This window comes from Prunus persica, chromosome G1 (assembly GCF_000346465.2).
Source record: "Prunus persica cultivar Lovell chromosome G1, Prunus_persica_NCBIv2, whole genome shotgun sequence".
NCBI classification, from domain to species: domain Eukaryota; kingdom Viridiplantae; phylum Streptophyta; class Magnoliopsida; order Rosales; family Rosaceae; genus Prunus; species Prunus persica.
The window spans coordinates 33,748,062-33,762,763 of NC_034009.1; the positions used below are offsets into that span (position 1 = coordinate 33,748,062).

At 39.3% G+C, this 14,702-nt stretch overlaps 4 protein-coding genes across 5 annotated transcripts; 1 reads left to right on the top strand and 3 right to left on the bottom strand.

Annotated features, from left to right (window-relative positions):
- On the bottom strand, positions 432-1,609 carry LOC18789018. Of its 2 annotated transcripts, none has more exons than XM_007227616.2 (3): positions 1,380-1,592; positions 1,080-1,250; positions 432-802 (listed from the first exon to the last, which is right to left on the bottom strand). In XM_007227616.2, exons 1-3 carry the CDS (start codon positions 1,473-1,475, stop codon positions 719-721), a joined length of 351 nt encoding a protein of 116 aa, XP_007227678.1. In that variant the 5' UTR covers positions 1,476-1,592; the 3' UTR covers positions 432-718. The 2 variants fall into 2 exon arrangements, with proteins under 2 accessions (XP_007227678.1, XP_020410212.1); XM_020554623.1 differs by having other exon boundaries at positions 705-792; positions 1,380-1,609.
- LOC18794008 (histone H3.3) lies at positions 1,874-2,980 on the top strand. The gene is made up of 4 exons (XM_007223739.2): positions 1,874-2,019; positions 2,115-2,221; positions 2,333-2,409; positions 2,506-2,980. The coding sequence occupies exons 2-4, from the start codon at positions 2,150-2,152 to the stop codon at positions 2,765-2,767; spliced, it is 411 nt and encodes a 136-aa protein (XP_007223801.1). The 5' UTR covers positions 1,874-2,019; positions 2,115-2,149; the 3' UTR covers positions 2,768-2,980.
- LOC18790216 (aldehyde oxidase GLOX1) lies at positions 5,242-7,945 on the bottom strand. Its single transcript, XM_007225563.2, has one exon. It carries the CDS (start codon positions 7,294-7,296, stop codon positions 5,656-5,658), a length of 1,641 nt encoding a protein of 546 aa, XP_007225625.1. The 5' UTR covers positions 7,297-7,945; the 3' UTR covers positions 5,242-5,655.
- LOC18792011 (aldehyde oxidase GLOX1) lies at positions 9,880-12,025 on the bottom strand. The gene has a single exon (XM_007222083.2). The coding sequence runs from the start codon at positions 11,773-11,775 to the stop codon at positions 10,171-10,173; it is 1,605 nt and encodes a 534-aa protein (XP_007222145.2). The 5' UTR covers positions 11,776-12,025; the 3' UTR covers positions 9,880-10,170.

Below are 14,702 nucleotides of genomic sequence, written 5' to 3' on the forward strand. Positions count from 1 at the left end.
ACAAAGAGGTGGTGGCACGTTGGACTTGAAATGACTAATTTGCTCCAAAATTTAATAGAAAATCTAACATAGGACCATGATGCTAACAAAATTGGAGTGGTTGGACAAGAGCAGTCATTTTCCAAATTCAATGATCAAAATACGAATCAAACACATATTCAAAGAATATTGCTACAATTAAGTCTTAAATATTTTACTGTTTGATGTCTCCAAGGGAAAAACAAGAGCTCTTTCGCTTTGAATTAACCCAAAAGGTGCCGTCCAATTCAATGTGGCGTGGCATAGAGATTCGACCATCATCATTAATTTTCATGGGCTCGTCCGCTCGTGTGGTAAAAGGAGAAATGTGACATGGCCAATGTATATGTGTGATTCTGTTTCTTCTTTTGTGGTGGGGGGAGGATTGGCATAGCATTATACCCACACAAAACTTAAACTAGTATAAAATGAAATAATGCGGTTAAGTACAAGATTGAAACAAAATCATATGTTTATAGGACTGCATAATAAAACCAATTAATTTGAAAGGATTGCAACTTTTCTGTTGGAGGGAAGAAGAATGACAATAAGCATAAAACTCATTCTTTCACTGTTTAGATATAAAACTCATTCTCAGAAAATCTCTTCTGTCTCCTTACTTTTATCGGAAGAGGAAAGAAATGGAAATCTAGAGTTATCTGATATCTCAACTACAAGGGTGAAGTGAAATGCAGAAATGTTAATGCGTATGGGCCTTCTTCTCAATACTTGACTTACTAAGTACGAATGAACCAACTACAATGAGCAGGGCACCTGCAAACCACTGTCAAACAAGCCTTCTCATAATCAGATATGCAAAAGAAACAAGTCAAGGATAATTTATATGCAGCAACAGAAATGCATAATAGCAAAGCAATCACATTTGTAGCGCTCCGAAACCGGAATGAAAACCACCATTTAACAATGTCATTCGTTGCTTCACATTCAAAATCAAAAGCAATGCATCGTATAAGTGACTCAGAAGCATATACTAAGAAAGCATATGAAAATAAACAAATCGGTGTGAGTTGGTCCAATATCATCAGCACGTATTGATTTACCTGAAAAGATAACGGTTCTTGGAACAAAAAGTATCCAGCTAGACCAGAAGACAGGAAGTTTGCAGCAAAATTTGTGACAGTAGCTTGCAGAGAAGACAGAGCTTTCAGGCTGTTCACATAACATCCCCACATTGTCGCATTGAACAATATCACCAAACCATACCTAACAATCTGTTCAAACAATAACAATTACAAATCAAGCTTTCGTTGACCCCAAAACAAAACAATTACAAATCAAGCAGGATTTTGCGATGTAAATCCAACGGTCTAAAATTCATCAAGTGTGCAAGGGAAAGGCACCTGAGGAGTGATGAGCTTCGCCGAAACGGCAGCCAGAGCGGCGTTCAGGCCGGCTGAGATTGCCCACGCGTACCCCTTCTTGTTGTTACCCTCCATCAAGCCACCAAACTCTTCAATTTTGCGGGGTGAAGGAAATTGGGTCGAGAAGATTTCGACCGTGTGGAATCGTTAAACGGCATGTCCTTTGTTTGTTGCTGACAAAGTCGCCTAGTGGACGACAAAAGTGGACGGTGGACAAGTCACGTGAGACGTGGGTAAACAAACACTTTACTTTCGGACACGACAAGTCGTTGTAAGTTGCGACTGTTATACCAACTCGTCCGAGTTTCCTTCCCAAGACTCGTTCTGAAATACTCTCAGAAAAGAAACACAACCCGTCCACGTTGGCAATCCGTGCCTCAATAACCCAGCCAATCAGGGACAAAGCACGCGGATTTAGACCTTTTCCTTCTCCAAATCGGATTCAATGTTGAAAACTCCCAAGTCCACGTTTCAACCGACTCTCCCAATCAAACGTCCTACATATATAAGGACCTGTACTTCCTTTCTTTCTCTCTCATTCGCATCATTTCAATCTTGTCCCCTCAAATCTCCTGATAATTGTGAAGATCTAAAACCCTAGCCTCGTTCATTTCGAAAGGTTCGATTTCGAAAGCCACATAATCCCCCAATTCCTTTCTACTTCTCATCACCCATTTTTCATTTCTGATCGGTTCGTTGTGACTCTGATTTCAGGTTCTCTGCGAATTTTGTGATTAATTTGTGAAGAAATGGCTCGTACCAAACAGACTGCTCGCAAATCAACCGGTGGTAAGGCTCCGAGGAAACAACTCGCCACCAAGGTGCGTTTCGTTATGGTTTCAAAGTAGGCCGTTTGGCTAGATGGAAAATTATAATTGATAATCAAATTCTTGGATCTAATTTTGGTTGTGTTTCGTTTTAATTTTGTAAAGGCTGCTAGGAAATCAGCACCAACAACTGGTGGAGTCAAGAAGCCTCACCGTTACCGCCCTGGAACCGTTGCTCTTCGGTAAGTGTTTTCTCTAATTTGACGTTCCTGTTCTTGAATTTCAATATCTGAATCGTGCCCTAATTCAATTAAAATCCTCTGTTTTGATGTACACAGTGAAATTCGCAAGTACCAGAAGAGTACTGAGCTTCTGATCCGCAAGCTGCCTTTCCAACGCCTGGTTCGTGAAATCGCTCAAGACTTCAAGACCGACCTCAGGTTTCAGAGTCATGCTGTGCTTGCGCTTCAGGAAGCTGCAGAGGCCTACTTGGTGGGTCTGTTCGAGGACACCAACCTGTGCGCCATCCATGCCAAGAGGGTGACAATCATGCCCAAGGACATTCAGCTTGCTAGGCGCATCCGTGGCGAACGTGCTTAAATATGTTCAGTTTGTTTTCATATTAATTTCTTAGATAATTAGGTGTTTTAGAGCAGCAGCCATTTGATACTTGTTTCTGTATAGAAGTAAAGCATTTATTGAGCTTTTGGGCATAAATCTTCCCAAATTGTTGTATTTGCTTTCGAACTTCAGGTTGTTGATACATATAAGACTATAATTTTGCCCATCAATATGCTTTTCTGTTTTTCTTCATGAGCTTGCGTGTTCGATATGTCAATCGGCGTTGCAGAAAACGTGTGCTGGTTGGAATTACACCTGTTTTGTTGTAATTTCCATCGTTATTATCCAGAAACCAAATGCAATTATGATCACAGATCTGTTGGGTTGGTGAAAGTTGAAGCGTTGTGTTTGCAGCATTCTTAATGGGTCAGCCCAATTGATCAGGCTCCCAATTTCTGGTTCTTAATAAAGCCCAATTCATCATCCCGTGAGGCCTTCTCTCTTTAGCGGTTTGATCAAGTTGGTTAGATCATTGGTTGCATGATCTAGAGATAAACGGTTTGATCAAATTGGTTAGATCATTGGTTGCATGATCTAATGCTTAAGAATTAGGATCTCAGATCTCGCTTAAGGAGCATATATTAGGCTCTCGCTATAGAATGACTCCATTATTGTCATCTACAGAGCCCATTATAGGAACCGGACCCAAGTTATGGCTTGTAGTGATTGTTTTGCAGCGATAAGATAGACTTGTACCATCCATAGCTCGATAGGACTCATTTTACAACACAACGCGATAATTCATCTGAAAACAGCTAGCAGACCACAATGGACCAACAACAACTAGGTAGATGAACGAACTAGTCCTGATAATTGAAGCTCTTGTCTCCTAGTTAACTCGTGAAATTTTTCACATGTCAGCAGCCCTTGATAATGAACGAAATAGGAAATGACTTGTATATTATGTTATATATGACTTATTGGGTTGGGGTAAGTGAAAGGTGGCTTTAATTTGAAACGACAATGGAACTTTGGCCCATATGATTATGAACACTTACCCGTGACCTGTGTTGCGTGCGAATCCTGAAAAGGCGTCAGTTACCCGTCCGTGATCCACTAGTAGTTATTAGCTAGTCTCTTATTTGCAGACAAACAAACCTATCACTTTTTTCCTTTCGAAATCGACAATCGTCATGTTCTGTAAACGGCTGCACAATTTTTCAATTACTCATCTATTCTCAGAGTCAGAGACAGAACCTCATCCCACCTCTCTCTCTCTCTCTCTCTCTCTCTCATTACCAATATATCTTTAGGTATTGGAGAAGAGACGCAGATCTTATTATTCACATGAATGTCATACATACACACGAGCTTCCTGTTGGAATTTATTCCATCCTGTATAATATAAAATATATCGATTGATTTCTACAGCATATAGGGTTAACTGTTTTATTATCTCGTTTTCGCTCTTAATTTCTTTGTACATTACGCTTACATGTGCCGTCTTCAATCTTACATGCACGCAGCACACCCAGACAAATCACTGCAATATGCCTCAGCAAACCGACAAGACATGAGAAGGAAGTTGTCTCCTGTTTTATCTGTCCCATGATTGTGTTTTGATCTTAAAAATAGATCGTACTCACTGGAAGTCTTGGCTGATAAATGAAATCTTGTGGAAGAGCACACAGCCTTATTTTGCATGTGAACACAACACACAAGAACAACAACCCACTTGCAGGAATAATACTTTTGGAGCCTCTTGTTTTTATTATCAGATATATATAAGTTGAAACAACTGACATATGGGTATGGCCTGATCTGATGGTATATCGATCGTAGCCTTGGTGTGTAGAGTGTACAAATATATGTAATTTGACATTTGAGGGGTGAAAATGACTCCCATGGTCCCGTCATCCCGTGCATATTTTTAACAATATTAGATGCCAAAAATCTTCAAATTAATACAAATACATCAATCGTCAGTGTGACACGGTGATGCATGCCTTACCCAACCCATGCAATGAATTGAATGCAACTAAAAATATTTAATAGACAAGAATCAATTTAATATTGGGCGGTGTTTGCTTCAAACTAGCATTCTGTAGTGATAATGATTTTGTGTGAAAATAAAAAGGACCGGGCCAATGAAAAACCAAAAGTATCAGAAATATAGACAAAATCCCAGAAGTTTCCTTGCTTTTAGATGTCATTGGTTTTCTGAATTCACACACTCGATATACACGTAAATCATCATATGCGACTGATTACACGCAAATAACTTGTTCTAATATTATATTAAAATGTGAGTAGGTCTAACATATCATCAACGTGTGGAATACTCTAACATATGTTTTCATTCGGAAAAAGAGATATGATGTTAATAATTTGCCTAATCATTGATTTTTTTGTTTTGTTTGAGCCGATGCTCTATAAATTATAAAACACTATCCAAAACCCATAAGTAAGTGACAGAGACAATAGCTGAATTTAAGACGTTGAAACAATGCATGGGGCAAAACTTGCAAGTATGATTACGTATTAAAAAAAGTAAGATGCTCCTTCCAAAATATACAACAACTTTAAAATCGAATTGCATTTGACAATAACTAATTCCTTTTGTATTCCTAGCTTGAGTCTGTCAATGCAGGTTTTTATTTTTCTCCACTGATAACTAATTCCTTTTTAAATAAAATTAAAAATTGTATAGGAAAAAAAAAGCCAGAGAAAATAACTACTATAACTATCTATATGGGGTAACGATAGGCTTATCACATTTTTATACCATATTATATACCATTTATCTCATAAAAGTGGAGTCTACCAATACAATGAGATCCACTTTTATTAGAGATGTGATACATAATGTGATATAAAAATGTGATAAACTTAACATTTTCCATCTATATATATACTGTCGTATTTTGTCACAGGATTTGGACCCAAATACCCTCACTTGGGATTTGCTGATGAACCACATACAAAAGATAATATCCGGAAGGCGCAAGATTACCCGAACCTGGCGTCGTCACCTGAACCTGATACGTGGATTTGGCCACATTGGTCGCGCTCTCCGCCGCAAGTACAAGCAGCCTCTGGTTCATCGAGAACGAATGTGTCGTAAACGATGGCGCCACCATCGTCACCAATACCAAATTCGGCGCCACCGTTCCCGCCACAGAAAATCGAACGGCTAGCTTTTGGCCGTAATTAATCTTAGCTTGAGACTGGGGTGCAACGATTTTGGGACGCAAATTAACGGACTTAGCATCCAGATAATCAGGATTAAATGATTCTAATCTTAATTCCGTTGGGAAAAGCACGTTGGTAAATTCGTAATAAATGTGAGGATTGCTGCCCCCAACCAACACTCTGCCATCGCGTAATAACACCGCTGTGGAATGGTACATCCGCGGTATGGTGGTGGGGTTTTGCTGCTCGAATCTTGACCCGACTGCATTGTCGGGTCGATATATAACCGGGTTCAAAACCGGGTTCCGCCCGAATTCCCATCCTGCAGTCCCAACCGCTGCCCCGTTGATGATTAAAACGGTGCCGTCCGGAAGCAATGTCATGTCTCCCATGACTCTAGCTTGAGGCATGGTCTCCACTACCCACTGAGGATTCGGGTCGGTTATTTTGATCCGACCGCATGTCTTTAAAGCTTCCACGAAAGTGCCATTGACGGCCTTGGCATAAGATCCTTTCGGAGCCCCACCGCAGACCAAAACCTCAGCCTCAACAAACTGAGCTTGTAAGTTTTTCAATGGCAGCAACACTGCGGACCCGGTGCTCGGGTAGGACCTCGGTTCGCCGCCGGGTATTTGCGGGTAAGTTTTAACGACGACGTTCTTCACGTAGTCGAACAGAATAGCTCGATTGTTGGCGAAAATAAATAAGTTGCCATCCACGTTGAGAAAAACGAAAGGGTAAAGATTGTTTTCGACTTTGGGGTCGTTAGTCTGCACGAGGAACGGCAAACTGTGGACATTGCTAGACGACTCGCTTTTGGGATAAAACTCGTAGTTGAACTGCCGCCTGCCGCCGATGATGATCTGCCGCCCATCTGGCAGAATGTGATTGGTGGCGTACCAACGGCGAGCGGCTAAGCCGTTGTCGTACTCCTTCCAGTCACAGCCGGTGCAGGATTGGAAAATCCTGACACGGCGCTCTCCGTCGTTGAAGCCGCCGGTCTGGATCAAGCTACCGTCTTGTGCTACGGATCCGGAGGAGCACCAGACGTCGGTCTGGACCATGAGAGGGCGGAAGGAGTTGGTGGGGGCGTCGTATTCGGCTGAGTGGGCGGTGCAGTCGACTTTGAGGACGGTGTCGTTGGGGTCATTGCGGCACTGGCCTTCGGGCAGAGACAAGTTAGATTTGCCGAAGTCGGTGCGGTCAAAGAGGACGACGCGGTCGTTGTGGAGGAGTTGCATGTGCATGGCGGAAATGCCGATATTCTGTTGCAAGAGCAGCCATTTGCCACCGGCAGCGTGGGTCAGGGAGATGAGGAGGAAATGGAACAAGAAGAAGAAGAGGAAGGCAAGAATGAGATTTGGGTGCGTCGTCATTCTTTCCTTTGTGTTGTGTTTTGGTCTGTTGGTGTAATATTAATGTTTTACTTGGCTTGTTGGCTGGTCTCTTAAATCCTTTGCTTGCCTTGGCATTGTGTGGAGATCGAGTGGGAGAGAAAGAGAGGGGACAGAGTAACTACCCATCCACATGCATGTAAACGCGTCGCGTGGGGCAGACTAGGTGTGTCATCACTGAAAATGACCCTTGTAGTTCAACACCAGCAAGCAATCCTTCTTCTCAATTTGATATAATCTAAATGCTAGCTAGCTAGTTGAGCTTCGCTTTGAAATACCCTTGTCGATTTGTGTTGTTTTGTTTTTTTTTTCTATTTCTTAATTGCTTACTCTTTCGTTGGTTGATTGATGAAACTTATTTCCTCTTTTTAAAGTACAAATGTTAGGTGAATGTGAAATTCATCATTTTAATGCACGCAGGTGGGATTCAATTTGGGAGACGCTCTGGTTAGGTTCATATCCGAATTACACCACAACTAATGTGTCTCTCTAACATTACCATCTTAAATCAATACCTGAATATAATTAATTTCATTTCATTAAAATTGATCATCACTTGCGTGCGTCGTTGTGATCGTGCATAATTCTAACTAATATTAAACCATTAATCAGCAATAATCACATAAATGATTTGGTATAATATCCATTGCATTGCACTCTCTTTTAATTAGGTGAACGTTGGGCACATAATAAATTGCAAGTTCTTGCAACATAATAATTGTAGGGTTTCAATCATCTATGGTTAATAGGTAGTTAGCATGATGATAGCTCTATTTGGTTAGGTTTTTCAATCATATATCTGAAAAGATAGAGAGGGGCCATTGCTAAATTCACTTTCACCAATTTGAGAAAAGTTCCGTGCTTTTAATTAACAAGCAATAAGCATAGAGCTCATAATCTATAAACAATTGCTTGACTACAACGTGCAAGAAAGAGGCTTTTAGCACAAATAGCCAGACTGAAATTATATCTGAGTTGTCCTTCAATCACTTTTCTGAGCTCTTTTCTCTACCTTGATTCTTCATATGTTTCGTTGGTGAAACTTTTACTTGAATTTCTTTAATGTTGTCAAGAGAACTTTGTTAATCTTTAGCAATGAATTTCTCAATTTGCTGATACACATGGATTTATCTTCACTTGTTATGCTTTTACCAATTGATGTGAGGTAAAGTATGTCCTAAAGTTGCTGCCGACAATGTTGAGTTTTTTTTTTTTTTTTGTATGGATATGGGCCGGCAGCAGGTCGTTCCTTAATGCCAACCCTCGCCTAATCCAATCAACCTACAGAAAAAAAGGTACTTTCCAGTACATCTTTGGACTGCAGGAAAAATTCATACTTGATAGATACATAACTTCTGATGATCTACGTGTATGGCAACTTAATTTATTTTATTTTTGATGACATACAATTTGTCATGAACTTCATACTGACTTCATAGTCAATCGCAAGCCTGGAATTTTTGGGTCAACAATATAAATAACTTTGGACAGGATTTTGAAACTTAGAAGATAAATGAAAACTATATATAATTCGAAATCAATTCAATTGGTTTTCTGCTTGACTATTCAGAGATACGTACGAACAAGTTCCGTGTTGATAATTGTGTGTGTGCAAACCTTTTTTCAACACTCCACGATCAATTTCTCTGCCTCCATTCGTCATTTGGCGTTAGAGTTCTGTGGGGTTAATTGTTTTTATCTGAATTTTGTTTCGTTCTTCACTTAAATTTAATTTCTGTGTACTAACAATGGGCCGCCTCGTTCAATCAAATTCGCCTACAGACTGAGTCGGAGACCATCACTGCGCAATTTGGCTTAGCAAATTGAGTTGACAGAGTAAATGATAGCTGTTTCTTAAACCAATAAAATAAAATAAAGAAACAGAGACAAAATCACTTTGTTGCAAAAGATATATATTCATTTCAAGAATTGAATTCCACCTGTGGAGAATTTCTGTGTTTACTTCATATCAAATAATTGAAAAGTAAGTGGGGCTCATACAAAATTAGGAATTGAATTCCTGATTGTTGAGGAGTTCAATTCTTGAGTGAGATGTGGTACTCTAATTTCTAAAGAACTAACCCATTAGAAATTCTTCTTTTTTTACCTATTATATCATCACACAATTTTTAAAATTCCAAATTTGCTATATACTTTAATCAAACAACGATAACATTTTAGTAATTAGAACCAATCATATCCCAATTCTATATGGTTTGGTAAACAATTTCAATAGGAATTCGGAATCTAACTCCCCTCAATCTATATGGTTTAATAAACAACTTCAATAAAAATCCGAAATGTAATTCTCATCAATTCAATTCATCCCAATCCAATTACAGATTAATAAACATGCCATAAATGCCAAATATTCCACAATATTCAATTTCTTAATTATCAAACTGTCATGTATTTTGCTTGACCAAAAAAATAAGTGTCATATATTTTAAATTAATAAGATATCAAAGAAGAATAATAATATAAATGACGTGCTTTAAGACGTGTTGAAACAATGCACGGCCGGGAGTACTATTCCAAGTATGATTACGCACTGGCGCGAAAAGGTTCAATGAAGACAACTTATCCTCCGACTTTATTCACGATCAATCAGTTTATAATACAACTTGCAATCTTCGGTAAAACAAAAAACAAAAAAACAACATGGAAAATGTAATCGATCAAATAATATTGACACAGAAATCCTTAGTGATATCTGTTCGTCAAAATTTTTAATTTTATAACAGATAATAATTAATTGAGAGGCTTGTGATTAAAACTTAAAAGAAGAGGAGGAAGCAACTATACCTACATCATGTATATGTACTTCGATCTTTTTTTGGTCGAATGTACTTCGATTCACATAATTTGGACCCAGATGCCGTCACTTGGAATTTGCTGATGAACCACATACAAAAGATAATATCCTGAGGGTGCAAGATTTCCAGAAGCCGGTGTCGTCACCTCAACTTCATACGCCGACTTCCCAACACTCTTTACGTTCTCGGAAGCAAGAACCAAAGACCTGTGATTCATCGAGAACGAATGTGTCGTAAAAGACGGCGCCACCATCGTCACTGACACCGAATTCGTTGCTAGCGTTCCCGTCACGGAAAACCGAATGGTTAATTTTTTACCGTAATTGATCTTAGCTTGTGATTTCGGTGTGACGATTTTGGGACGCAAATTTCCGTACTTAGCGTCCAGATAATCGGGATTAAACGCCTCTACTCTTAACTCCGTTGGGAAAAGCACGTTAGTGAACTCGTAATTAGGATGAGGGTTACTGCCTCCAACCAGCACTCTACCATCGCGTAGCAACACCGCTGTCGAATGGTACATACGCGGGATGGTGGTCGGGTTCTGCTGCTCGAATCTTGACCCGGCTGCATTATCGGGTCGGTAAACAACGGGGTTCAACACCGGGTTCCGCCCGAGTTCCCAACCCGCTGCCCCATTTGACGCACCATTGATGAGCAAAACGGTGCCGTCCGGAAGCAATGTCATGTCACCCATGACTCTAGCTTGAGGCATGGTCTCCAAGACCCACTGCGGGTTCGGGTCGGTTATTTTGATCCGAGCGCATGTATTTAGAGCTCCCGTAAAAGTACCCTTTGTTGCCTTGATATAAGACCCTGTGGGGGCTCCACCACAAACCAAAACCTCGGCCTCAATAGACCGAGCCTTTAAGTTTTTTAATGGCAGCAACACAGCTGAGCCCGTGCTCGGGTATGACCTCGGGTCGCCTCCGGGTATTTGCGGGTAAGTTTTAACGACGTTGTTCTTGACGTAGTCGAACAAAATAGCACGATTGTTTGCGAAAATGAATAAGTTGCCATCCACGTTGAGGAAAACAAAAGGGTAGAGATTGTTTTCGGCGTCTGGGTCATTGGTCTGCACGAGGAACGGCAGACTGAAGACTTTGTTTGTAGACGCGCTCTTGGGATAAAACTCGTAGTTGAACTGCCGCCTTCCGCCGATGATGATCTGGCGTCCATCAGGCAGAATATGATCGGTGGCGTACCAACGGCGAGCGGCTAAGCCGTTCTCGATCTCCTTCCAATCACAACCGGTGCAGGGCTCGAAGATCCTGACGCGGCGCTCGCCGTTGGTGAATCCGCCGGTTTGGATGAGGCGGCCGTCGGGGGCAACGGAGCCGGAGGAGCACCAGACGTCGCTTAGCACGGTGAGGGGGCGAAAGGTGTTGGTGGTGACGTCGTACTCTGCGGAGTGGGCTGTGCAGTCGTTTCCGACGCATTTACCATCGGGCAATGACAAGTTGGACTTGCCGAAGTCGGTGCGGTCGAAGAGGACGACACGGTCGTTGTGGAGGAGCTGCATGTGCATGGCGGAGATGCCGATGTTTTGTTGCAACAGTTGCCATTTGCCTCCGGCAGCGTGGGCCGGAGGAGAGATTGAGAGGAGAAGGAGGAACGTTGAAAGAATGAGAGTTGGGTGCTTCATTCTTTGTTTCTTGCGTTTTGGTGTTTTTGAATCTCTTAAAGGGTGCTTTTGGCGCTGTAAGTTGCTTGTAATTGTCTCAATGGCTGGCCGTCTTTAAATACTCGACGGAATGGGAAGACAGAGCCACCCGCATCGCATGCATGACGTATGCAAAGGAGTGGGACCCACAAGGTTTGGGCTTAATGAAAACGACTGTTGTTATAGTTGAAGAAGAGAGCAAAGCAACACACAAACACAAAATCTATCTCATCTGACTGAGTAGGAATGCTAGCTAAGCTTGCTAAGCTAGGTCTGCTTTGACTTTCATTCTTGGGTTTGAGTTCTAGCATTTGTGTTCTGTGTGTGAGTTTAATATGTTACCGCTTATTTCAATAAGAAATGTCCCCAAAAAAAATTTTAAAAAAAAAAAAAATTTCATTTGATTCGTTGGTTGGTTGATGAAACTTATTTCGTCTTTTTTTTTTCTTTTGTTTATTGTAAATGTGAATATTCATTTTAAGGCGTATTATATAGGTTATGGTTTATATCCATTGCATTTGGTATATAATTAATATATGGTTAGGTACTTAACAGAATGATAAAGAAAAATATATACCATATTCCCGTAACTATATATAATATAACGCCCTATTTTGGTCAAAGCTCCCAACGATCAGAACGTTGCCGTATTATACATTATAATCAATCTTACTTTTTGGTCATCTCATGCTCAATCTCAATTGAATGCCCAGTATACACGTGCAACAAAGAGGCTTTTAAGTTTCAGCTAGTTTAGCATGAACAGCCATATATATATACTCAAATCGTATCTAAATTGTCCTCTAATCACTTTTTTTGAGCTTTTCTCTCTGACTTGATTCTCTTACGTCTGCTTAGTCGGCCAAACTGTTACCTCGATTTCTTTAATTAATGGCTTTAGGGTTTTGTTATGTCTGTTTGTTATTAATTAACTCGTTCTTAATCAGTTTGTTATTAATTAACTCATTCTTAATTTGTTGGTACTCATGGATTTACTTGCACTCGTTTTGTTTTTGACCAATGGATACGTACGTGTTGACCTAACATATAGTTTGGTTGGGTAACGGGTTAGTCTCTTTCTATCTGGTTTCCATATGTTGTAAATAAACAAGAAGATACATGAGAACCTAATTCAAATGGCATTTTTTTTGCCGACAATGCCGAGGTTTTTTTATATAGCTACGGGCCGGCAACATGGTAGTTCCTTCGTCCCAATTCTGGCCTACAAAATGAAGAATCTAATTACGTACTTCAGGCTCTGCGGAAAATGTTAAAGAATTATGGAAAAAATACTTGGTTTTGTGATAATCTCGGGCTTTATTTTATTTTATTGATGATGCATTCAAATTGTTTTGGATTAATTGAGTGGATAATCAATCGCTCATGCCCTTGCTTTTAATTATGGTTTAATTATCAATATTATAAATACTAATTAACAGGCGAATGTTGAAACTATATGCTAATATTAATTAGGGAGACTTTGGAAAAGCCCAAAGGAAAGAGAAAATTTTTAAAAGAAGCAAAAATGGACAAAATTGCCCTTATTTATTTTTTGATTTCCTAAGAAATCCTTTACATTTACATGTCTTTGGTTTGAAAGTTGAGAGGTTATTCTTTCTTTTTTCAAAAAGCTTTGGCTTTTTCCAAAAGTGAAAGTTTTTTTATGGGTAAAACCTAAATTTACTTATTAATTATATTACGAAATAAATTATACTGGTTTCTTGCTTGATTATCGACAGATATGAATTAAATTTCTTTTTAAAAATATTGGATTATTTAGAGGCGGACGCTACTCTTTTTCGTAATGAGGCAAGACAAATAACTTAGAATTCAAAAAGAAATTCCTATATATGTAAAAAGTAGTTTTCTGACCTAATTACTAATAAGACATGATGAAAAAATGACTTTGAATTCGACTCATTACAGCATCAAATCTTGTCTACAAAGGTATACGTTGGTTCGAATCAGTTTAATCTCTTTCGGTGCTACTGACATGATAAACTGTAAAGAAACAGATTCTGCACAAATTGTTTTTCTCTTTAAACACAGCATGCATCTCTGTACATGTTGAGCTTCTGATATACGAAAGTATTTTGCAGAAATGTATATGTTTTCGGATTTTTTTTTAAATTTAAAAAAAGAGGACAATGTTTATCCATTTTTGCGTCAAATAGATTGGTTCAATTAGAAAAAGACAGGATCCAATTTTTTTATTGTTACAAAAAATGAGTCAATTAATAAATTGTTTGATGCGGTTGGTGGACACATTCTTTCAATCACTAAACTTAGAATTTTCTTGATCTTATTCTCGCAATAAATAACTCAAATTGGTTGGGACAAGTAAAATAAGAAAACTGCACGTTATACTTGAAGTATATATATAATATTCTGTGTCTGAATATTCTCAGTTTGGGTATCGTTGAAGTTTCCTTCCCTCCTTTTTATTTTTATTTTTATTTTGTTGCTGATCAATCTTTTTTAATTAATTATTAATTCCAAGGACCAAATTAATTAATTAATTAATTAATCAACCAAACCAAACGATTGATTCATGTTCGTTCGTCCAAAAAAAAAAAACAAAAACAAAAACGATTAATTCATGAACCTGAAAGAATGAATATTAGCCACCATGCCTGCTTGTTAACTACCAAATTATACAACGTATAGTCAAACCTTTGATTCATGAACCTATATCGACAGGCACCAGAGGCATTTAAACCATTTGTGGTCCACCGGCCGGAGACAAGACAAACATCTGCTGTTTTAAAACCTTCCCTAGAAAACGTTTCCTACACAGACCACAGACATCCAATTCTCTCACAGCTCGTCAATTAATTTGTTAATAAAAGTCAACATTTCTGGTTTTCTTTTCCCTCTTCTAATTGGTTCACTTTGCTTTCGCTTTGAAG